At 34.0% G+C, this 25619-nt stretch overlaps 1 protein-coding gene across 1 annotated transcript in view; it reads right to left on the bottom strand.

The window, feature by feature from the left end:
- Positions 1-2582, bottom strand: part of LOC136038706 (uncharacterized) — a 46200-nt gene extending 43618 nt beyond the window's left edge. Inside the window, exon 1 of the mRNA XM_065722027.1 lies at positions 2453-2582. Within this exon, the coding sequence (XP_065578099.1) occupies positions 2453-2466 (14 nt within the window). The 5' untranslated portion in view covers positions 2467-2582. The remainder of the gene's footprint in view (positions 1-2452) is intronic.
- Between the last annotated feature and the right edge of the window lie 23037 nt (positions 2583-25619).

Here is a 25619-nt window from a genome sequence, read left to right as displayed (position 1 = left end):
ATGCTTTTTTATGCTCTTTGTGAATATAATAATCATTTATATTGCAAATTCAAATTTAAGCACTTTTTGACCTAACCTAACCTTATTATAAATCATTTTGGCACTGAGAAAACATAGTATTATTTTGTTGAATATGACCAAGAAAATAGCACTGAGAAACATAGTATTATTTTGTCAGAAAACAACCAATAACACATACTTTAATTGGAAGTTTGTCATTTTTAAGGGCTCAAAAAGTGCTTAAATTTGAATTTGCAATAGAAGTGATTATTATATTCATAAAGAGGATAAAAAAGGCATAAAGTGGTAAGTTCACTTTATTGGCAAGCCAAAAATATGAACTGTCATATATTTACCAGAAGTTCTTGGGAGGGTTTAATTAGGGATGCTTTAAAAAGATTGGGATGGAGGTGGAGCATGTGTAGCTGCTGGTCTTTGGCAGTTTGGTACTGTTGTGAGTTGTTAGTAGTAGTAGTATATCCTAAGGGATGTATAAGGAACAATCAAGGAGGGGCAGTGTGTTTTCCTTATTCCTATATCAGCTCTTGAATCATGTATAGACTATATATGCTGAAAAGTGGCCATAACATTTCAAAATAGCATTAAATAAGAAATCTGTTTATCCAATGTTTATTTATTTACTGTGTTTCCTCCAAAGGTGGCCAAGAGGATATTTGAAGCAACTACATTCACTCCTTCTCTTATCAGATGGTTCTGACCTTTCATGAACTTTAACAGCCTTTTTATTATAAAAATGAAACTTTGCAAAATAAAACTTCTGATCAATTCAGGAACAAAAAAAGTGATTTGAGCCTAATACTTTTGCTAAATCCTGATTTAAAAGTTTTTAAAGATCTAATAATTAATTTCTTTGATTTATGAAACAGGCTGTCCCTTAATATATTCTACTAAAACTATATTCTACTTGAATTGTGTTCAGCATGTAAGACTATTTGATGCAGATGGCAATCTTATTCTCTCCTCCTCTCATATTGTTATCAGTGGGGTTCCACAGGGTAGTGTGCTTGGCCCCACCATGTTCAATATCTTCATTAACAATGCTGCTCTAGTGCTTGAGAGCAGGATGACACTATATGCTGATGATTCCAAGGTAACTGGTCCAGCTAGCACTCTTGAGGGACCAACCTCCCAACTTCAGGAAGACCCTGATCTCCTTAGCATGTGGGCAAAATCTTGGCTACTCACTTTCAATGTGTTGAAATGCCATGTTTTACACTTCAGACACAAGAATATCAATACAACTTACTCACTTTACACTCAGTCCCTTTCTCCAGTGTTGGAAGAACATGACCTAGGAGTAGTTGTTGACAATCATCTTAAATGCAAAGAAGACAGCAGCATCAGCTAGCTCATCACTAGGGCACATAAAAAGAACAATTTCCTCCTGTTCTCCTAAAATTCTGAGCTTTTTGTTTAAAGGAGTTGTTCAGCCAAGGCTTGAGACAGGTATGGTCCTTGCAACCCCCTTTTTTCAAAACTGATGTTAAAATTCTTGAAGATGTCCAGGGAAGAGCCACTAAGATGGTGAGTAGACTGCATGAACTCTCTTACTCTACAAGGCTATGCAAGCTGAAACTCCAAACTCTGGTTTATAGAAGAAGACAGGGTGAAGCCATTCTGGTTCATAAAATTATTAATTCAAAGACACTTCCTGATCTCCTTCCTCTGGTGTCTCAGGACTCTTGTACAAGGGGACATAACTTGTAGTTATCCAGGCATTTCTCCTCAAAGTGGCAATCTACCCATTTTCTTACCAACCGTGTTGCCAACCTCTGGAAAAACTTACTGCCAGATACTATTGCTGCCCAAACTACAAACAGCTTTAAGAACCATCTTGAAAACAAATGGTCAACAAAAGATTGGAAGTATAACTGGGAAGCACTCAAATCAGCAACATCAAACCACTAGTCAAGTGTACATATTCAACTATGTGTCATGTATTATCAACTCTGGAGTTTCTACAAGGAAAAATCCTTAAATTGCTCCAAGCTGCAATTTAAGGTAAGATCTTAAGGTAAAACAACAGTAATAACATTTTCAAAAAGTAGGCTAAAGCCAATGAAAAAGAGATTGAAAACATCATAAGGACACCAGGTTCAAGAAAGCTCAGACAGCTAATAGATAGCCTGATAATCATGTAGCCTGCGCAATCTTCTAAGCCCTAGAAATCATTTAAAAATCAATTTAAGCCCTAAAGATCATTTCTGATGCAAATAAATATTATGCTTGAATTCAACATGATGTTCTGATTCTGAAGGTGTGTCTATTTCTTAGCTAGCTTATATCATTAGTGAATTAACCAAAAAATGTAGGCCTAGCCTACTGAAAACTAAGATCTTGGAAGATCCCTGGCAGGGCTAGTTCCATTTCCCAAGATGCCACTCATATAGCTTGATATACTTTTTTTCACAAAAACCAGAACAGAGCCTACCAGTTTTTATTCATCTTCAACTCTCAAGTGAGCACGTTTCTTGAACATTAAATTTAAATTTTATGCGGCCTAATCACGAATTTACGATAATTGAATCATATTTCAGCTAAGCCGCATTTGTACAAGTCAGCATTTCGATGTTGACTGACAGGTGATACAATGTCGACATTTTGCTTTTCAAAGTTCAATTTGTGCCTCTTTATGTCGGCTGAAAAAAGCCTATTTATAGTTGTTCTCTTTTAATACTTATAACTTTTTAATACTGAATGTCAGCTGAACTACTTTTATTCAGTTAATTAATTGACCTTTGTACTCCTTGCTATTTTTGAACACAATGAACTATCCATCTTCAGAAATACATATCATCAGTCAACCTTACATTATTGATTCGTCCCTTGAATTTATAAGGCAAGGAATTGTTGACATGGTATCAACATTTAACAAGTTGACTACTCTTCTTGTCAACAAAAATCAAATAAAAAGGCGTAATTTCTTGTCATGTAGACAGAGATGCTATTTCAAACGAGTCATTACCTTAACCAGGTCGAGAGGATGTCGACATCGTGTTGACATTTTGCTCTTTAGCATTTGTTTTATTTTTATTTGTTAAGTTCTCTAGGAAATACCCATCAAATACATGTTAATTGTGGTTGTTTTAAAATATATTATTTTAAACTGAATTTTGGTCTGATCTCGGGTATATAATGCGGGACCCAACATTTGAACTCAACTACAATAACAAACTTCAAGGCCGACACAAGGGCCTTAATCAAATTCCCTTTAACAAACTCCCAGTTTTCATTCATCTAATTAGTTGCTTTTTAGTTCTAGTTTTTATACTAAAACAAAAATGCACCAATTTTTTAACATGTTTCATCGACCCACCTTTCATTTTCTATTTACCATTTGAACTTGTAATTTCTACACCAACTAGAAAATCCACGAGTTTGTTTGTTTTTTCTTGTCACAAAACTGGAAATCTTTTTAAAAATTATGTTAACATTTTACAAATCAAATGTCCATCATACTGAAAGAAAACTACTTGTCGCAGCAACATTCTTCATCGTGTCAAGGGATATGTTTATTCAATTCCATCTTTTAAACGTAATTTAAGCCAGGTCTAAGATTAACATTTAACATTTTGGAAAAATCCCGAAATGAACGGAAACAATTACTAAAATCATAATTTCTTTTCTATAACTAATATAGGAGGTATTAGTTGAATACAAAGAAGTGACGGATAGAGCAATAACATGTTGCTTAGTCTCAAATTACTTCTTAGTCAAACGATAACTGATCGACTTTCAATCATTACTAATAGATTATAATAAGGATGTTGATGGCCAAGTGTCTCATTTTTGAATGCAGGGAAAAATCCAAGAAAGATTCGAAAATCACGTTTCGTCAGTAAATATAATAGGTTTGTATAGCAAATAATGTTAGTCTCTGTAGTTTTTTTTTTCTCTTTTCTCATTGTTATAGCAAGTGCTACGGTTTAAAAAAAAAACTGTGATGCATGACTATATCGAATAGTAGAAAATTGATTATATCGATCATTAGACCGAAAAATTTAATTTTTTGTCGCCTCATTTATATCAAAATTTCCAAACGTGTAGACACCTTAAGTACAATTTAAGGACCAAGAGAACCATAATTTAGTAAAATATGAGGAGAAAAATTTGTCACGTCCTTTTCTTCTTCTTTGTTTTTTAAAGCTAAGTAGAACTCTTTCAAATAAATGAGCTTGACATACGATACCCCTGTTTAAACAAATAGTACACGTTAAAATCCATATTACAACAATAAAATCACGAAAATAAAATGATAGATTAAGATCCGGGCAAATATAACACTAACATTTTTCAAATTTTATATTTATACGACTGACGTCATGTTTTTCGACTGACAAAATTACAGACCGGGACACCGGGACATAAATGACGACCGGGACACAAAAATGACGACCGGGACACTCAAAGAGAAATTATAGACTGGGACACCGGGACACAAATGACGACCGGGAAACCGGGACACGGGAAATATAAATGACGACCGAAACACTCAAAGAGAAATTACAGACTGGGACACTGGGACACAAATGACGACCGGGACACAGGAAATATAAATGACGACCTGGACACAGGGTCACAACTACAACGGGGACGCCGGAGGGCACAGGGGGATATATAAATGACGACCGGGACACAGGGAATGTTCGATTAGCATTCACCATCAACAAAGCTCAGGGGCAATCATTAGAATAATAAGGTAGAGATCTGAATACGGATTGTTTTTCCCATGGACAATTATATGTTGCATGTTCAAGAGTCGGTAAACCTGACAATCTATTTATATAAACAGACAATGGGACAGCGAAAAATGTTGTATATTCGCAAGTTTTACGTAGTTAAGAACATATATATGCTAGCTGTGGCGCTTCGCGCCATCCCAACACCTAGTTGGTGGGGGCACTCACTCCCCAAGCCCCCCCTCGCGCGTAAGTCGTTACGCACCATATTAGTTGCGCGCCATTGTAGTTGTGCCCCTGTGTCCCACCTGTGAATATATATATATATATTATATATATATATATATATATATATATATATATATATATATATATATATATATAAAGATATATATGTTTTTAGCAACGTAAAACTTGCGAATATACAATATTCTTCGCTGTCCCATTGTCTGTACATATAAATAGATTGTCAGGTTTACCGACTCTTGAACATGCAACATATAATTGTCCATGGGAAAAACAATCCGTATTCAGATCTATACCTCATTATTCTAATGATTGCCCTTGAGCTTTGTTGATGGTGATTGCTAACCGAACTGAACCTGGAACATAAAGCTTTACCAACTCAGCTACTTCGGCTTGAATACATTCGTTTTTGAATTGGTATATGATGAAATAATTCAGACGTCATATGCAGACAGTGACGTCAGTCGACAGACAGACAAACAACTTATTTTTATATAAATAGATAGATATATATAGATATATACAAATTAACTACGTAAAACTTGCGAATATACAACATTCTTCGCTGTCCCAATGTCGGTGCATATAAATAGACTGTCAGGTTTACCGACCCTCGAACATTCAACGTACAATTGTCCATGGGAAAAACAATCCTGTATTATGATCTATACCGCATTTTTCTAATGATTGACCTTAAGCTTTGTTGATGGTGATTGCAAATACTAATCGAATTGGGAATTGCAATCTTTTAAATTGAAAAGGCAGATCCGTTGGAATCATGGGAATGCGAGGGATAAGAACTGCCTCACCCTCAAAAGGCCCTGTTAAGATTGTTGCCTCTATTACGTTTTCCATTGTTTTTTTTACGGCAAGTCGCGTGCAATTGCAAAGCTTTGGTGGGTTGAAATTGTGTAACAATATTATTGGTACGCCTATTTTTAGTTCTAGCACGTGTGGTGGAAACCCTGGGAGATCCAGGGAATTTAAAAATTCAGATGGATAATTAGCCGCTTCATTTGGTTCCAGAACTGTGTCGACTGACTTGAAAAGGACTGCCTGGTCTCGAATCTTGGTCAAAACAATATTGTTGATTTCGTGGACGTCTATATTTTTGGCTGCCAGAATCGCTCGTTCACTTAGCCATTTATGATTTTTATAATTGGTTAGAATATTCGGAAGTACTTTTTCAACCAATTCATTTTTTGACGTCACTAAATTACAGAATTCAGCCGGTAGTTGTATACGTCCTGAAATTGAGTCTACTGGGAGCTTTCCGTTTCCAATTGCCAGCAATTGATCTGAAAATGTTTGACCAGAGTCATCGTTTTTCAATCGGACATGCATATTTGTAGTTAATTTTAATGTCTTTACGTGTGCCCATAAATTAGAATTTTTCAGGCAAGCATTCATTTCGTCTGCAGGGGTTGATCTAGGCATTATAGGTAATGTTTGCCTGAAATCTCCCGCAAGCAATATTAATGTGCTGCCAAAGGGTTTCGAATTTCCTCTCAAATCTCGCAATGATTGCTCCAGAGCCTCGAGCGATTTTTGTGTGCCCTTGTGCACTCGTCCCAAATAATAAGTTTGCATTGCTGCAATACTTTACCCATACCAGATGATTTGATTTCCTCTCAAATCTCGCAATGATTGCTCCAGAGCCTCGAGCGATTTTTGTGTGCCATTGTGCACTCGTCCCAAATAATAAGTTTGCATTGCTGCAATACTTTACCCATACCAGATGATTTGGAAATATTGCACGTGGGAGTTTCTGTAGAATGCAAATTCAGACGCAATTTCAAAGCGGAATGAGCAGTTCTTCCACCAGGCAGCAACGTTGCGGCTATTCCGAACGACGCAATTGCCAACGCTATCTCATCTTTTGATCGAATTGATGCCAGAATCAGTTTTATCACAAACGTTTTACCAGTACCACCTGGTGCATCCAAAAAGTAGATTTCTCCTAAGTTGTTATCGACAAAATGCATTATCGTATCATAAATGTCTTTTTGCTCAGACGTTAACTTAGAAATATTATTTTGTACATAAGGCAACAGATCACTCGTGTTGTAACTTCGTTCATGATCCAATTCTACACATGTCGAAACAGCAGCGGTACGATTAGATGAAGGCATTCCCAAATCCTGAAGAGGTTTGTTTGCCATACATAAGCACAAATCTTCAATAATAACTAAAATGCAGTTATAAAGTTCTGATGTAAAATCAAAAAGTCATATCTGACGTCTCTAACCGTTTTCGATGGAGTATATCTTCGGATATTTTCGATTTAAATTTTTTCCCATAAGTCTGTAGGAGCTGAAGGATAGCAAGTTGTTAGTTTGATTCCAAACAGTGCATGAATTTGACTTGGAGTTGACGTTTCGCACGCGTCATTGATGCAGTTATCCCAGTGTTGGTCATTCTCCAATAAATTCAGAGCTTGGCATGCACTACGGTAAGTGTCGTTCATAGTACCGTTTACAGTTCTCAAATACTCAAAGGACGTCGGACCGGGTACATTCACCAAAAGCAGGCGTAGAAAAAAAGCATTCATGTTGATTGGGGTGAATGGTGTAGAGTCTTCCTATCGTGGTATCTTTGAAGATGGTAGGTTGGCCTTCGACTGACTTATCCTGTTTTCGACGTTCAAATGATTTAATTTTAGTATTCCACGTGTAATACGAAGGCACTTCAGTATACAGCAGTTTTTTTGCAAAAGAATCATTTTGGCATAACGAAATGAAAGCAGTTAACGTTGTATCCGGTGGATTCAGGGCTCTTTGTTGCACCTTGGATTCCGAAAAATAAACACGTTTACCATTCTGTAAATGTACCGCTAAGTGAACAACAACGGATTGTTTTCTCATGGACAATTATTATGTTGCATGTTCAAGAGTTGGTAAACTCTTGAACATGAGTTTATGAAAATATTCCAAAATATTTTGACAATAGATTAAAGTAATTCGAAAACCTTAAAACAGATACTTAAAATTTTGAGGTTTATTATAAATTGTTGAGCTTTAGCAAGCTTAGGACGTAAAGAGGAATTTTTAGTATAGATCTTAAAATGACAGATGAAACAGCCGAGGAAGCTGCTCAAATAGTTAATTCAAAGAGAAATTTTAGTATAATTCCTACAATGGCAGAAGAAACAGCCGAGGAATCTGCTCAAAGGGTTAATGCCAAAAGGCTTGCGGTTAAAGAACGCAAAACCGCGCAGTTAGATGAAAATCCACCTGGACAGCGAGAGTCAAAACGTATCAAAACTGAAAATGATAGCGATGATGATTGGGTTTGGGATTTTGACTTGGATAAGGTCATCAATGCCTGCCAGATTTTAGTTAAAAAAACAAAGGTTCGGCGATATGTATTTCATAGTGACGCTGAAAAATAAAGAAAAAAAAGAAAACTGAAAAAAGAAAAATGGTAAAAAACTAAAAAAAAAACTAAAAAGGAAAAACTAAAAAAATAAAAATTAAAAAAAGAAAAAGTCTAAAAAGAAAAAACGTAAAAAAAAATAAAAAAGGTAAAAAACTAAAAAGAAAAAAACTAAAAAAAGCTAAAAAACTAAAAAAAAGAAAAAAACTAAAAAACTGGGAATTACAAAAATATTTAATATATTTTGACAATAGATTAAAGTAATTCAAAAACATTAAAACAGATACCCAAAATTTGAGGTTTATTATAAATTGTTGGAGCTTTAGCATGCTTGGCACGTAAAGATTTTTCCAAGTGTCAATCTTAGAATGAACATTGACAAATTGAAGAAAACAAATCAATAAAAAGAAGAAACTAACAAACAGAAAAACTAAAAAAGAAAAAAAATTAAGAAAAGAGAAAGCTAAAAAAGAAAAAAATAAACTAAAAAAGAAACTGTATCTATAGATATAAAAATAAGTTGTATATATGCATGTTTGTTTGTTTGTGGGTTTGCATTTGACGTCATTATAAGTATATAAGGCTTTGTATATGACGTCATTATAAGATGACACTACAGACCGTGACACCGGATAACAAATGATGACCGGGACACAGGGAATATAAATGACATTCTCCAATGTCTGTAAGAAAACAAAAATCATGTCTGTAAGAAAACGAAAATGGATACCTTGAGAAGAATAAAAAAGAGATATTCAAAATAACCCCGCATGAGTGGGGTACCAATAGTCTAGCGTTGTTGGTGCTACATTATTTTTCAATTACAAATTCCAAAAGATGTAACATTAAAATAAAAACATAACAAAAATGCTTTAAATAAACAACTTAATGTTAAAAGGAAGTAGAAATTAAGATGAATTATCAAGTTGGACTTAAAGCAAACAAAAATTACTACTAACAGGAGTGTGTTACAACCAGTATGTCAGTTATGCTTTGCTGAATCTATATATATATATATATATATATATATATATATATATATATATATATATATATATATATATATATATATATATATATGTATATATATATATATATATATATATATATATATATATATATATATATATATATATATATATATATATATATATATATATATAAATAATTTGTCTGTGTGTGTGTGTGTCGAGTGACGTCATGTTTGTGTGTCGACTGACGTCATGTTTGTCGACTGACGTCGTTATAAGGATTGAGCTGTATGCGTCATGAAGTTGTTTTCCGACTGACGTCATGTTTGTCAACTGATGAAATTACATACCGGGACACCGGGACACAAATGACGACCGGGACACAGGGAATATAAATGACGACCGGGAACCTCAAAGAGAAATTACAAACTGGGACACCGGGACACAAATGACGACCGGGACACACGGAATATAAATGACGACCGGGACACAGGGACACATCATTAGAATAATGAGGTACAGATCTGAATACGGATTGTTTTTCCCATGGACAATTATATGTTGCATGTTCAAGAGTAAGTAAACCTGACAATCTATTTATATGCAACATCTATATATATAAAAATAAGTTGTCTGTCCGTTATGTCTGTTACACTTTGTCTGTTACGCCAGATTATATCTTCTATATATGTAAAAGAAAACAAACTAGAATGTAAAAACTGGAAATTCCATAAACATTTCGAAATATTTTGACAATAGATTGAAGTATTTCGAAAAAAGAAAAATGGTAAAAAACTGAAAAAAAAAACTAAAAAGAAAAAACTAAAACAAACTAAAAAATTAAAAAAATTAAAAAAAGAAAAAACTTAAAAAGAAAAAATGTAAAAAAAAGATAAAAAACTAAAAAGAAAAAAACTAAAAAAGCTAAAAAACTAAAAAAAGAAACAACTAAAAAAAATTGGGAATTGCACAAATATTTCAATATATTTTGACAATAAATTAAAGTAATTCGAAAACCTTAAAACAGATACCCCAAAATTTGAGGTTTAATATAAATTATTGGAGCTTTAGCATGCTTGGCACGTAAAGATTTTTCCAAGTGTCAATGTTAGGATGAAAATTGACAAATTGAAGAAAACAAATCAATAAAAAGAAGAAACTAAAAAAAAAGAAAAAACTAAAAAAAAAACTAAAGAAGAAACTGTATCTATATATATAAAAATAAGTTGTATATATGCTTGTTTGTTTGTGGGTTTGCATTTGACGTCATTATAAGTATATAGGGCTTTGTATATGACGTCATTATAAGATGACGCTACAGACCGGGACGCCGGGACACAAATGACGACCGGGACACAGGGAATATAAATGACGACCGGGACACTCAAAAAGAAATTACAGACCGGGACACCGGGACACAAATGACGACCGGGACACCGGGACAAAGGGAATATAAGTGAGGACCGGGACACTCAAAGAGAAATTACAGACTGGGATACCGGCACACAAATGACGACCGGGACACAGGGAATACAAATGAAGACCAGGACACAGGGACACAGCTACAACGGGGACGCCAGGGGCACATGGGGATATATAAATGACGACGGGGACACAGGGAATGTTCGATTGGCAATCACCATCAACAAAGCTCAAGGGCAATCGTTTGAAAAATGCGGTATAGATCTGAATATGGATTGTTTTCCCATGGACATTTATTATGTTGCATGTTCAAGAGTTGGTAAACCTGACAATCTATTTATATGAACAGACAATGGGACAGCAAAGAATGTTGTATATTCGCAAGTTTTACCTAGTTAAATATATATATATATATATATATATATCTTCTATATATATAAAAATAAGTTGTCTGTCTGTGGATGTGTGGATCAGGTGACGTCACCTGAAAAAACTGGATCAGGTGACGTCAAAACTGAAAAAACTAAAAAAAGGCAAAAACTACAAAAAAAACTAAAAACTAATAAAAAAAAATAAAAAAGCTAAAAAACTAAAAAAACTAAAAAAAGGCAAAAACTACAAAAAAACTAAAAACTAATAAAAAAGCTAAAAAACTAAAAAAACTAAAAAAAGGCAAAAACTACAAAAAAAACTAAAAACTAATAAAAAAAATAAAAAAGCTAAAAAACTAAAAAAACTAAAAAAACTAAAAAAAGGTAAAAAACTAAAAAAACTAAAAACTAAAAAAAACTAAAAAAAAGGAAAAAACTGAAAAATAAGCTAAAATAAAGGTAAAAACCAATAAAAAACTAAAAAAAAACTGAAAAAACTAAAAAAAGGCAAAAACTACAAAAAAAACTAAAAACTAATAAAAAAAGTAAAAAAGCTAAAAAACTAAAAAAACTAAAAAAACTAAAAAAAGGTGTAAAACTAAAAAAAATAAAAAATAAAAAAAACTAAAAAAAAAGGAAAAAACTGAAAAATAAGCTAAAATAAAGGTAAAAACCAATAAAAAACTAAAAAGAAAAAAAGGAAAAAACTAAAAAAAATTTTCATCTAAAAAACTAAAAAAAACTAAAAAAGGTAAAAACTAAAAGAACTAAAAAAGAAAAAAATAAATGACGAAACTCAAAGAGAAAGCGACCAGGACAAAAGGAATGTTCGATTAGCAATCAACAAAGCACCGGGACACAGGGAGTATAAATGACGACCAGGACATAAGTAAAAAAAAAAAACTATCTATATATATAAAAATAAGTTGTCTGTGGATCTGTGGATCGTGGATCAGGTGACGTCACCTGAAAAAACTGGATCAGGTGACGTCAAAACTGAAAAAACTAAAAAAAGGCAAAAACTACAAAAAAAAACTAAAAACTAATAAAAAAAATAAAAAAGCTAAAAAACTAAAAAAACTAAAAAAAGGCGAAAACTACAAAAAAAAACTAAAAACTAATAAAAAAGCTAAAAAACTAAAAAAACAAAAAAAAAGGCAAAAACTACAAAAAAACTAAAAACTAATAAAAAAAATAAAAAAGCTAAAAAACTAAAAAAACTAAAAAAATTAAAAAAAGGTAAAAAACTAAAAAAACAAAAAACTAAAAAAAACTAAAAAAAAAGGAAAAAACTGAAAAATAAGCTAAAATAAAGGTAAAAACCAATAAAAAACTAAAAAAAAAAACTGAAAAAACTAAAAAAAGGCAAAAACTACAAAAAAACTAAAAACTAATAAAAAAAGTAAAAAAGCTAAAAAACTAAAAAAACTAAAAAAACTAAAAAAACTAAAAAAAGGTAAAAAACTAAAAAAAAATAAAAAATAAAAAAAACTAAAAAAAAAGGAAAAAACTGAAAAATAAGCTAACATAAAGGTAAAAACCAATAAAAAACTAAAAAGAAAAAAAGGAAAAAACTAAAAAAAATTTTCATCTAAAAAACTAAAAAAAAACTAAAAAAGGTAAAAACTAAAAGAACTAAAAAAGAAAAAAATAAATGACGACACTCAAAGAGAAAGCGACCAGGACAAAAGGAATGTTCGATTAGCAATCAACAAAGCACCGGGACACAGGGAGTATAAATGACGACCAGGACATAAGTAAAATGAAAAATTAACAAAACTAAAAAGAAGTTAAAAACTACAAAAAAACTAAAAAGAAAAAAAAACTAAAAACTAATAAAAAACTAAAAAATCTAAAAATCTAAATAAACTAAAAAAGAAAAAAAAAGGAAAAAAATAAAGGAGAAAAACAAAACTAAAAAACGAATGTATATACAGACCGGTACACCGGGATACAAATGACGACCGGGACACAGGGAATATAAATGACGACCGGGACACAGGGACACAACTACAACGGGGACACCGGGGGAAACAGGGGGATATAAATGACAAACTAAAAAATCTAAAAATCTAAATAAACTAAAAAAGAAAAAAAAAGGAAAAAAATAAAGGAGAAAAACAAAACTAAAAAACGAATGTATATACAGACCGGTACACCGGGATACAAATGACGACCGGGACACAGGGAATATAAATGACGACCGGGACACAGGGACACAACTACAACGGGGACACCGGGGGAAACAGGGGGATATAAATGACGACCGGGACAAAAAAACTAAAAAGAAAAAAAAACTAAAAACTAAAAAAAAAACTAAAAAATCTAAAAATCTAAATAAGCTAAAAAAGAAAAAAAAAGGAAAAAAATAAAGGAGAAAAACAAAACTAAAAAACGAATGTATATACAGACCGGGACACCGGGATACAAATGACGACCGGGACACAGGGAATATAAATGACGACCGGGACACAGGGACACAACTACAACGGGGACACCGGGGGAAACAGGGGGATGTAAATGACGACCGGGACACCGGGACAGGGAATGGTCGATTAGCAATCACCATCAACAAAGCTCAAGGGCAATCATTAGAATCATGAGGTATAGATCTGAATACAGATTGTTTTCCCATGGACCATTATATGTTGCATGTTCAAGAGTCGGTAAACCTGACAATCTATTTATATGCAAAGACAATGGGACAGCAAAGAATGTTGTATATTCGCAAGTTTTACGTAGTTAAAACCATATATATATATATATATATATATATATATATATATATATATATATATATATATATATATATATATATATATATATATATATATATATATATATATATATATATCTATATTCACAGGTGGGACATAGGGACACAACTACAATGGCGCGTAACTATTATGGTGCGTAACGACTTACGCGCGCGGGGGGGCTTGGGGGGGGCGCGAAGCGCCCCCACCAACAAGGTGTTGGGGTGGCGCGAAGCGCCACCCCAACAGCTAGTATATATATATATATATATATATATATATATATATATATATATATATATATATATATATATATATATATATATATATATATATATTTATATATATATATATATATATATATATATATATATATATATACTAGCTGTTGGGGTGGCGCTTCGCGCCACCCCAACACCTAGTTGGTGGGGGCGCTTCGCGCCCCCCCCAAGCCCCCCCGCGCGCGTAAGTCGTTACGCGCCATAATAGTTACGCGCCATTGTAGTTGTGTCCCTATGTCCCACCTGTGAATATAGATAGATATATATATATGGTTTTAACTACGTAAAACTTGCGAATATACAACATTCTTTGCTGTCCCATTGTCTTTGCATATAAATAGATTGTCAGGTTTACCGACTCTTGAACATGCAACATATAATGGTCCATGGGAAAACAATCTGTATTCAGATCTATACCTCATGATTCTAATGATTGCCCTTGAGCTTTGTTGATGGTGATTGCTAATCGACCATTCCCTGTCCCGGTGTCCCGGTCGTCATTTACATCCCCCTGTTTCCCCCGGTGTCCCCGTTGTAGTTGTGTCCCTGTGTCCCGGTCGTCATTTATATTCCCTGTGTCCCGGGTCCCGGTCGTCATTTGTATCCCGGTGTCCCGGTCTGTATATACATTCGTTTTTTAGTTTTGTTTTTCTCCTTTATTTTTTTCCTTTTTTTTTCTTTTTTAGCTTATTTAGATTTTTAGATTTTTTAGTTTTTTTATTAGTTTTTAGTTTTTTTTTCTTTTTAGTTTTTTTGTCCCGGTCGTTATTTATATCCCCCTGTTTCCCCCGGTGTCCCCGTTGTAGTTGTGTCCCTGTGTCCCGGTCGTCATTTATATTCCCTGTGTCCCGGTCGTCATTTGTATCCCGGTGTACCGGAGTTGTGTCCCTGTGTCCCGGTCGTCATTTATATTCCCTGTGTCCCGGGTCCCGGTCGTCATTTGTATCCCGGTGTCCCGGTCTGTATATACATTCGTTTTTTAGTTTTGTTTTTCTCCTTTATTTTTTTCCTTTTTTTTCTTTTTTAGCTTATTTAGATTTTTAGATTTTTTAGTTTTTTTATTAGTTTTTAGTTTTTTTTTCTTTTTAGTTTTTTTGTCCCGGTCGTCATTTATATCCCCCTGTTTCCCCCGGGTCGTCATTTATACTCCCTGTGTCCCGGTGCTTTGTTGATTGCTAATCGAACATTCCTTTTGTCCTGGTCGCTTTCTCTTTGAGTGTCGTCATTTATTTTTTTCTTTTTTAGTTCTTTTAGTTTTTACCTTTTTTAGTTTTTTTTAGTTTTTAGTTTTTTTAGTTTTTTACCTTTTTTTAGTTTTTTTAGTTTTTTTTAGTTTTTTAGCTTTTTTATTTTTTTTATTAGTTTTTAGTTTTTTTGTAGTTTTTGCCTTTTTTTTAGTTTTTTTAGTTTTTTAGCTTTTTTATTAGTTTTTAGTTTTTTTTGTAGTTTTTGCCTTTTTTTAGTTTTTTTAGTTTTTTAGCTTTTTTATTTTTTTTATTAGTTTTTAGTTTTTTTTGTAGTTTTTGCCTTTTTTTTCTCTTTGAGTGTCGTCATTTATTAGTTTTTTCCTTTTTTTTTTAGTTTTTTATTGGTTTTTACCTTTATTTTAGCTTATTTTTCAGTTTTTTCCTTTTTTTTAGTTTTTTTTATTTTTTATTTTTTTTAGTTTTTTACCTTTTTTTAGTTTTTTTAGTTTTTTAGCTTTTTTACTTTTTTTATTAGTTTTTAGTTTTTTTTGTAGTTTTTGCCTTTTTTTAGTTTTTTCAGTTTTTTTTTTTAGTTTTTTATTGGTTTTTACCTTTATAGTTTTTTTAGTTTTTTAGCTTTTTTATTTTTTTTATTAGTTTTTAGTTTTTTTTGTAGTTTTTGCCTTTTTTTAGTTTTTTCAGTTTTGACGTCACCTGATCCAGTTTTTTCAGGTGACGTCACCTGACACATCCATCCATCCATCCATCCACAGACAACTTATTTTTATATATATAGATATATATATATATATATATATATATATATATATATATATATATATATATATATATATATATATATATATATATATTTATATATTCAAAGGTGGGACACAGGGACACAACTACAATGGCGCGTAACTAATATGGCACGTAACGACCTACGCGCGGGGGGGGGGGGGGCTTGGGGGGCGCGAAGCGCCCCACCAACTAGGTGTTGGGGTGGCACGAAGCGCCACCCCAATAGATAGTAACACGATAAAAATTGTACATTTGTTCCTAATGTTGACTTATGGGTTAATGGCAACAACACTTTCGCGGTGCCATTGAAAGTAGAAGGTTCAAATAAAGGCGTACTTTTGCTATTTCAGTCACCATCTAGCCACTGAACATTTGGCCCAGTGTCTGATTCTGAGGGAGGGTATTCTGTGAAAGGGTTATTTTGACCATTAGGTTGCTTTTACTGTCTATATTGGATGGATTGAAGCCAATTATGGTTGCCAGAATCTGAGGGAGAGGGGGTGATCCATTTGGAAATATAAAGCCTCACCTTTTGCGCAAGGCATAATCCCTGAGGAGAAATCAAGGCGGAAGAAAGAAGTTATCTTGCTAATACTGGTTCTAAGGATCTAGTCTAACTTGCCAGATATGGAATACGATTGAAAGCTACTTTTACTCTTTTGGAAGATTGCCTAAGCCAACATGAAGCTAACAGGTGATTTCTCGGTATGTAAGAAAACAAAATGGATACCTTGAGAAGAATAAAAAAGAGATATTCAAAATAACCCCGCTTGAGTGGGGTACCAATAGTCTAGCTTTGTTGGTGCTACATTATTTTTTCAATTACAAATTCTAAAAGATGTAACATTAAAATAAAAACATAACAAAAATGCTTTAAATAAACAACTTAATGTTAAAAGGAAGTAGAAATTAAGATGAATTATCAAGTTGGACTTAAAGCAAACAAAAATTACTACTAACAGGAGTGTGTTACAACCAGTATGTCAGTTATGCTTTGCTGAATCTATATATATATATATATATATATATATATATATATATATATATATATATATATATATATATATATATATGTATATAAATAATTTGTCTGTGTGTGTGTGTGTCGAGTGACGTCATGTTTGTGTGTCGACTGACGTCATGTTTGTCGACTGACGTCATTATAAGGATTGAGCTGTATGTGTCATGAAGTTGTTTTCCGACTGACGTCATGTTTGTCAACTGATGAAATTACATACCGGGACACCGGGACACAAATGACGACCGGGACACAGGGAATATAAATGACGACCGGGAACCTCAAAGAGAAATTACAAACTGGGACACCGGGACACAAATGACGACCGGGACACAGGGAATATAAATGACGACCGGGACACAGGGAGACATCATTAGAATAATGAGGTACAGATCTGAATACGGATTGTTTTTCCCATGGACAATTATATGTTGCATGTTCAAGAGTAAGTAAACCTGACAATCTATTTATATGCAACATCTATATATATAAAAATAAGTTGTCTGTCCGTTATGTCTGTTACACTTTGTCTGTTACGCCAGATTATATCTTCTATATATGTAAAAGAAAACAAACTAGAATGTAAAAACTGGAAATTCCATAAACATTTCGAAATATTTTGACAATAGATTGAAGTATTTCGAAAAAAGAAAAATGGTAAAAAACTGAAAAAAAAAACTAAAAAGAAAAAACTAAAACAAACTAAAAAATTAAAAAAATTAAAAAAAGAAAAAACTTAAAAAGAAAAAATGTAAAAAAAAGATAAAAAACTAAAAAGAAAAAAACTAAAAAAGCTAAAAAACTAAAAAAAGAAACAACTAAAAAAAATTGGGAATTGCACAAATATTTCAATATATTTTGACAATAAATTAAAGTAATTCGAAAACCTTAAAACAGATACCCCAAAATTTGAGGTTTAATATAAATTGTTGGAGCTTTAGCATGCTTGGCACGTAAAGATTTTTCCAAGTGTCAATGTTAGAATGAACATTGACAAATTGAAGAAAACAAATCAATAACAAGAAGAAACTAAAAAAAAAAGAAAAAACTAAAAAAAAAACTAAAGAAGAAACTGTATCTATATATATAAAAATAAGTTGTATATATGCTTGTTTGTTTGTGGGTTTGCATTTGACGTCATTATAAGTATATAAGGCTTTGTATATGACGTCATTATAAAATGACGCTACAGACCGGGACGCCGGGACACAAATGACGACCGGGACACAGGGAATATAAATGACGACCGGGACTGTCAAAGAAAAATTACAGACCGGGACACCGGGACACAAATGACAACCGGGACATAGGGAATATAAATGACGACCGGGACACTCAAAGAGAGATTAAAAACTGGGATACCAGGACACAAATGACGACCGGGACACAGGGAATATAAATGACGATCAGGACACAGGGACACAACTACAACGGGGACGTCAGGGGCACAGGGGGATATATAAATGACGACGGCGACACAGGGAATGTTCGATTAGCAATCACCATCAGCAAAGCTCAAGGGCAATCGTTAGAAAAATGCGGTATAGATCTGAATACGGATTGTTTTCCCATGGAAAATTATTATGTTGCATGTTCAAGAGTTGGTAAACCTGACAATCTATTTATATGGACAGACAATGGGACAGCAAAGAGTGTTGTATATTTGCATGTTTTACGTAGATATATATATATATATATATATATATATATATATATATATATATATATATCTCTATTCACAGGTGTGACACAGGGACACAACTACAATGGCGCATAAGTAATATGGCGCGTAACGACTTACGCGCGCGGGGGGGGGCTCGGGGGGCGCGAATAGCCCCCACCAACTAGGTGTTGGGGTGGCGCGAAGCGCCACCCCAACAGCTAGTATAAAATATATTTTAATAATTTTATGATTTATAATTATTTGTTTAAAGATCAAAAATTGCCAAAACTTCAAGGAATTAAAATCATTTTCCCTAAGACCGGGCGTCCCAGTCTTTGGACACTATTTACAGAATTTTTTTTGCAGAGGATGCGTCTTTTCGCTAAGTTTCTTGTATTTTAACGTGTTCGTCGTGTCAGAAATGCCATCTAAAATTCTTTTAGAAAACTTTTTGACTTTAAGTGCCTATTTTGCTAACTCAAAAAAGATCAATTTTAAAGATGAAAAAAAGCAAAGATAAGAAAAAGGAAGCAGTGACAGTGGAAAGAATAAGTAATAAGAAAAATAATGTGTAATCTTTCACCTTTAGATTTCAAATAGCCAGTTTTACCAGCAATCAGTTTAAACAAATAGCTCTAGTGGACCTCAAGAACTTCCCTGTCCTTGTTTGTGGACGCTCGGTACTAATGGAATAATCGAGGAATGATATTAATTCATGGAGGTCTCAGCAAATGCACGATTTTATTTCACTGGAATTTTTGTGTATTTTCAATGTTGTAAATATAAAACAGTATTTATAATATGTTTTGTTTTCAGTAAACTACAAATGACACAAAAGGCTCTAGAACATTGAGTAGTTTATGTTCGTTTTAAGTTTAAATTGAGTTTTCAATTTAAGTTCTACCTCTTTCGAAGATTTATTTATTCATCTATATCAGTATATGTTATCTTTGTGGTTGATATTATCATTTATCTCAATCTCTTCGTTTTGGGTTTTATTTATTATTTAATAGTATTTTTGAATTAGCATCGGACTTTATTTCTGCTGGTATTAGGTTTAATATGGCTATTTATTTTTCTTTGAAAAACTTCTTTTTCTGAAAGTTTTTTTTTCATTAGACTTTTGTTCGTTTTTATATCGCCAAAATTTTATTATTGGTCATTATAATGAATATTCCTCAAATTTTTCATGTCTTCCTCTTAAGAATTAAAAATTTAATCCTAATTTTTTAATTCTAGTTAGTATCTTTTTATTTACTTTAACGTCTCCCTCAATATCCCCTGAAAGTTTCAACTAAACAAGATTAACCGTTTCTGAAATATTGCAAATACGCTCTGTTAACAATCGGGGTGTATGTAGAGTCTTCAATCGAGTTCAATATCCCACTCGACATTCTACATTGCATGATCTATAAAACTTTTCTAGGGGGATTGGGGGGGGGGTAGGCCTTTCCAAGAGGCATGGTTATTAGACCTTTTGCTTATCTTATTATTAGACCTTGGGCTCATAATGAATAGTGGAGCACCCAAGTCTTGTTTAGGCTGGGAAGGTATTAATAATAGAATATGAATTGCTCATTCTGTGACTAAAAAGTTCAGGGTATCCGTTATAGTAGCATATGCCCCTGTTGAACCGACTGATTCACATCATGGTAAGACAGCAAACCTTATTGATTATGTTATAGTATACTGAAGACTGGCAGGATCAATGCTGGCAGTATGGGAGTGCTGTTATTGATGATAAAAGTAAAGATCACTTACCGTCTAGTAGTGTCTAGGGTTAATTTAAAGCTGAAATTTAGGAAGGGTATTTACCTCCCGGGAAGTTTTTATGCTGGTAGACTCCAGGATGAGAATTTGAGAGAAACTTTCCAGGAACAGTTGAATACTAAACTTGAGAGTTTGAAACTTGACAATGTGGAAGATGGTTTGAATAATTTTAGAAAAATAATTTTTGCAGTTATTGAAGGTGTCTTAGGGAAGAAAGTTAAGACTCGAGCTAGGAATACTAGTGAATACTAGTATATGTTATCTTTGTGGTTGATATTATCATTTGTCTCAATCTCTTCGTTTTGGGTTTTATTTATTATTTAATAGTATTTTTGAATTAGCATAGGACTTTATTTCTGCTGGTATTAGGTTTAATATGGCTATTTATTTTTCTTTGAAAAACTTCTTTTTCTGAAAGTTTTTTTTTTCATTAGACTTTTGTTCGTTTTTATATCGCCAAAATTTTATTATTGGTCATTATAATGAATATTCCTCAAATTTTTCATGTCTTCCTCTTAAGAATTAAAAATTTAATCCTAATTTTTTAATTCTAGTTATTATATTTTTATTTACTTTAACGTCTCCCTCAATATCCCCTGAAAGTTTCAACTAAACAAGATTAACCGTTTCTGAAATATTGCAAATACGCTCTGTTAACAATCGGGGTGTATGTAGAGTCTTCAATCGAGTTCAATATCCCACTCGACATTCTACATTGCATGATTTATAAAACTTTTCTAGGGGGATTGGGGGGGGGGTAGGCCATTCCAAGAGGCATGGTTATTAGACCTTTTGCTTATCTACTTATTAGACCTTGGGCTCATAATGAATAGTGGAGCACCCAAGTCTTGTTTAGGCTGGGAAGGTATTAATAATAGAATATGAATTGCTCATTCTGTGACTAAAAAGTTCAGGGTATCCGTTATAGTAGCATATGCCCCTGTTGAACCGACTGATTCACATCATGGTAAGACAGCAAACCTTATTGATTATGTTATAGTATACTGAAGACTGGCAGGATCAATGCTGGCAGTATGGGAGTGCTGTTATTGATGATAAAAGTAAAGATCACTTACCGTCTAGTAGTGTCTAGGGTTAATTTAAAGCTGAAATTTAGGAAGGGTATTTACCTCCCGGGAAGTTTTTATGCTGGTAGACTCCAGGATGAGAATTTGAGAGAAACTTTCCAGGAACAGTTGAATACTAAACTTGAGAGTTTGAAACTTGACAATGTGGAAGATGGTTTGAATAATTTTAGAAAAATAATTTTTGCAGTTATTGAAGGTGTCTTAGGGAAGAAAGTTAAGACTCGAGCTAGGAATACTAGTGAAAAAGCCTTATCTATATATATAAAAATAAGTTGTCTGTGTGTGTGTGTGTGTGTGTGTGTGTGTGTCGAGTGACGTCATGTGTGTGTGTCGACTGACGTCATGTTTGTCGACTGACGTCATTATAAGGATTGAGCTGTATGCGTCATGAAGTTGTTTGTCGACTGACGTCATGTTTGTCAACTGATGAAATTACATGGACACAAATGACGACCGGGACACAGGGAATATAAATGACGACCGGGAACCTCAAAGAGAAATTACAGACTGGGACACCCGGACACAAATCATGACCGGGACACAGGGAATATAAATGACGACCGGGACACAGGAACACAACTACAACGGGGACCCCGGGGGCACAGGCGGGATATATAAATGACGACCAGGACACGGGGATTGTTCGAATAGAAATTACAGACGGGACACCGGGACACAGGGAATATATATGACGACCGGGACACTCAAAGAGAAATTACAAACTGGGACACCGGGGCACAAATGACGACTGGGACACAGGGAATATATATGATGACCGGGACACAGGGACACATCATTAGAATAATGAGGTATAGATCTGAATACGGATTGTTTTTCCCATGGACAATTATATGTTGCATGTTCAAGAGTCAGTAAACCTGGCAATCTATTTATATGACACAGGGACACAACTACAATGGCGCGTAACTAATACGGCGCGTAACGACTTACGCGCGCGGGGGGGGGCTTGGGGGGGCGCGAAGCGTCCAACCAACTAGGTGTTGGGGTGGCGCGAAGCGCCACCCCAACAGTTAGCCTTTAATAAACAAGAGAAGGGATTTGTACAAAAATTATTTAACTGATAGATCACATGAAAAAAAAAAGGAATGTAAAGAAAGTGGAGAAAGTATTAAAATATGAACTAAGGAGGTTTGATGCGGAGGCCGTGGATAAAGTTGCCGAGGATCTGGAAGCTGCAGCTAGACGGCATAATAGAAAAATGTGGTATTGGCATGTTAATAAATTGAGAGGGAGTAGTCAATTCGGAGTTTTCTCAGTTAAAGATAGGAACGGGGCGACAATAATTGACAAGGAAAGAGTTAAAGAGAGACGGGCAGAATATTTTAAGGATGTGCTAAACCGAGATACAGTTGCAGGTAAAGAAATAGAGGAAAATGAAAAAAATTGATACCTTAGATGCGAAGGAAGATTTGTTTTGTGAGGAAGAATTAGCGACAGTAATATACTGATTAAAAAATAATAAGGCTCCAGGTGCTGATAGTGTGGTAGATGAGTTTCTCAATCATGGTGGTTCTGAGGCTAGAAAAAAGTTATTGAAGATTGTGAATATAATTTTCGGAAAAGAAGAAGTACCTAACAATTTTAGGGAAACCTTAATTAAACCACTGTAAAAGAAACATGATATCAATGAATGTCATAATTATCGAGGCATTACTCTGTTCTCTGTAGGTAGCAAACTACTTAGCAATGTGATGCTTTTTAGACAGAGAGATGCTTCAGACGAAGTTTTAAGAGAAGAACAGTTTTAAGAAAACAGTTTTTAGAAAAGCAGTTTTTAGAAAAGACAGAGAATGTGTCGATCAAATTTTCTCTTTTAGGTTAATAATTGAGAAGTGCCTTAGTTGTCAAACACCTTTGGTTCTCAGTTTTACAGATTATGAGCAAGCATTCGATACTCTTTATAGAGGAGCTATAGCAAAGGTTGATTTTGATTTTGAATTAAAATGAAACAGTTGTGGGCATCAGGCCATGGCTAATTGTAGAAAAGCCAAGACAGGTAGTCCGATTATGTGAGAGGCAAATCTGGCATAAGCACTTATTAGGATTGTATAAGAATGATGGCAGTTCATTTGTTAATAGATAAATCTAGATGTGTCCTTGTATGGTATACCAGAAAAATACATCAAAGTGGTAAGTGCTATCTACGAGAATAACCTGCGGCGGTTAAGGTGGAAAATGAGGTTAGCAGCTGTTTTGCATGAAATCAGGAGTTAAGCAGGGTTGTGTTCTATCCCCCTTTATATGGATCATTTTGATGTACTTTTGTGTGGAGCACAGGAAAGGGGACGGAAGACCATGGAATCACATGGGGAGTGAAAAATCTCCTGGACTTAGATTATGCTGATGGAATCACATGGGACGGAAGACCATGGAATCACATGGGGAGTGAAAAATCTCCTGGACTTAGATTATGCTGATGATTTAAGCATCCTCGATGAAAGTGTGAGCAAAATGAACGAACTTTTAGAGGCTTTGCGAGTTCAGGGTGCTAGAATAGGTTGAAAATTAGTATTAAGAAGACTAATTCACTAAGGCTCGGAATAAGTGAATGTGAAGGTGACGTCGGGTAACGAAAAGATTGATCAGGTGGGCAGCTTAACTTACCTTGGTAGTATTATTAGTAAAGACGGTGGGAGGTGGGAAGATGTTAAAAGTAGAATAGCCAAGGCCCAGGGGTTTTTTTCATAGTGAAAAAAAGTTTGGATAAATAGGAAGATAAGTCTGCAAACCAAGATTACAATATTGGAAGGTACAGTATGACAGTGGTCAAATATGGCTCTGAAGCATGGGCGCTCCAAAAACCAGATAAAGATTTACTAGATGTTTTTCAGAGAACTTTCCTATGGATTGTTCTGGGTACCCGACTGACTGACCGTATTTACACACTAGGCTATACGAAAAATGTGGTTTAATCCCGCTTTCTAGGGCTATAATGAAAAAAAGATTGAAATGGCTAGGGCGCGTTCCGCGAATGAAAAATGACAGATTGCCGAAGATTGTCCTTTTCGGTGAACCGTCTAAGGCTAAACGGAAAGTACGTCGTCTCGTCTGGGGTGGGATGATGTCATAAAGAAAGATTTAAAGAAAATGAGAACTTCCTGGGAGGATGTAAAGAGGGAGGCTTTGAATAGATTGGGATGGAGGAGGAGCGTGCGTAGATGTGCTGGCCTTAGGCGGCTTGGTGCTGATGTGAGTTGTTAGTAGTAGTAGTAGTTGTAGCGCTCCCTGAAAACACAAAAGCCAAGTAAAAAAAGAATACTGATCTAGGAGTCAAAGTGAGGACGTAGCATCACAACAAAAAACTAATCTATAACGCTTTTCATGGCTTTCAGGTTAAAATTAAAATTACCTTAAAAACCTATTATAGCTGATCTTCCAAGTTATAATACCAATAGCAATTAATATACAATTTTAAATTGTAAAAAAAAGTGCTTCAATATTATTCAAAATCACGAACAAATAAATCATAATATGCACTCTGGAAACCCGTTTATTCTCTCTATACAACAGACAATTTCAGGTTAAGATACAAATTCTAAAACTAGTCTATAGTCCTAATCTTATCAAGATGGCTTCACTTCGAATCTGTCTACAAAATAATCATGAAATGTCCCTAAATGCGTTATCTTTGTGCTGTAAAAAGTGTTCTAAATTGTTTGCTTTTCTGTTCCGTAACTCCTATATTGTTTTCTGTTTTTAGTATAGCGCTAGCTACTGCTTGTTGATTTGTCATATTGAATTTCACACAATTAATATTCACATTATTAATCCTGCACAGTATGCAAGCAATTTCTGAATTAGAATAGTGGCACTGGGATAACAAGTAAGAAGTCATCTTTCCAGCTTTCCCCTTCTGCCAATAAAACCTTGTCTTTCGCTTTTCATGTTCTCGAATGTCTCTATTTCATTTCTGGTTAGGTGGCTAACAATGAAAATCCCTTCGTGACAA

The sequence above is a fragment of the Artemia franciscana genome, chromosome 18 (assembly GCF_032884065.1).
Source record: "Artemia franciscana chromosome 18, ASM3288406v1, whole genome shotgun sequence".
Classification (NCBI taxonomy): Eukaryota; Metazoa; Arthropoda; class Branchiopoda; order Anostraca; family Artemiidae; genus Artemia; species Artemia franciscana.
This window is presented reverse-complemented; position numbering and strand designations above follow the sequence as displayed.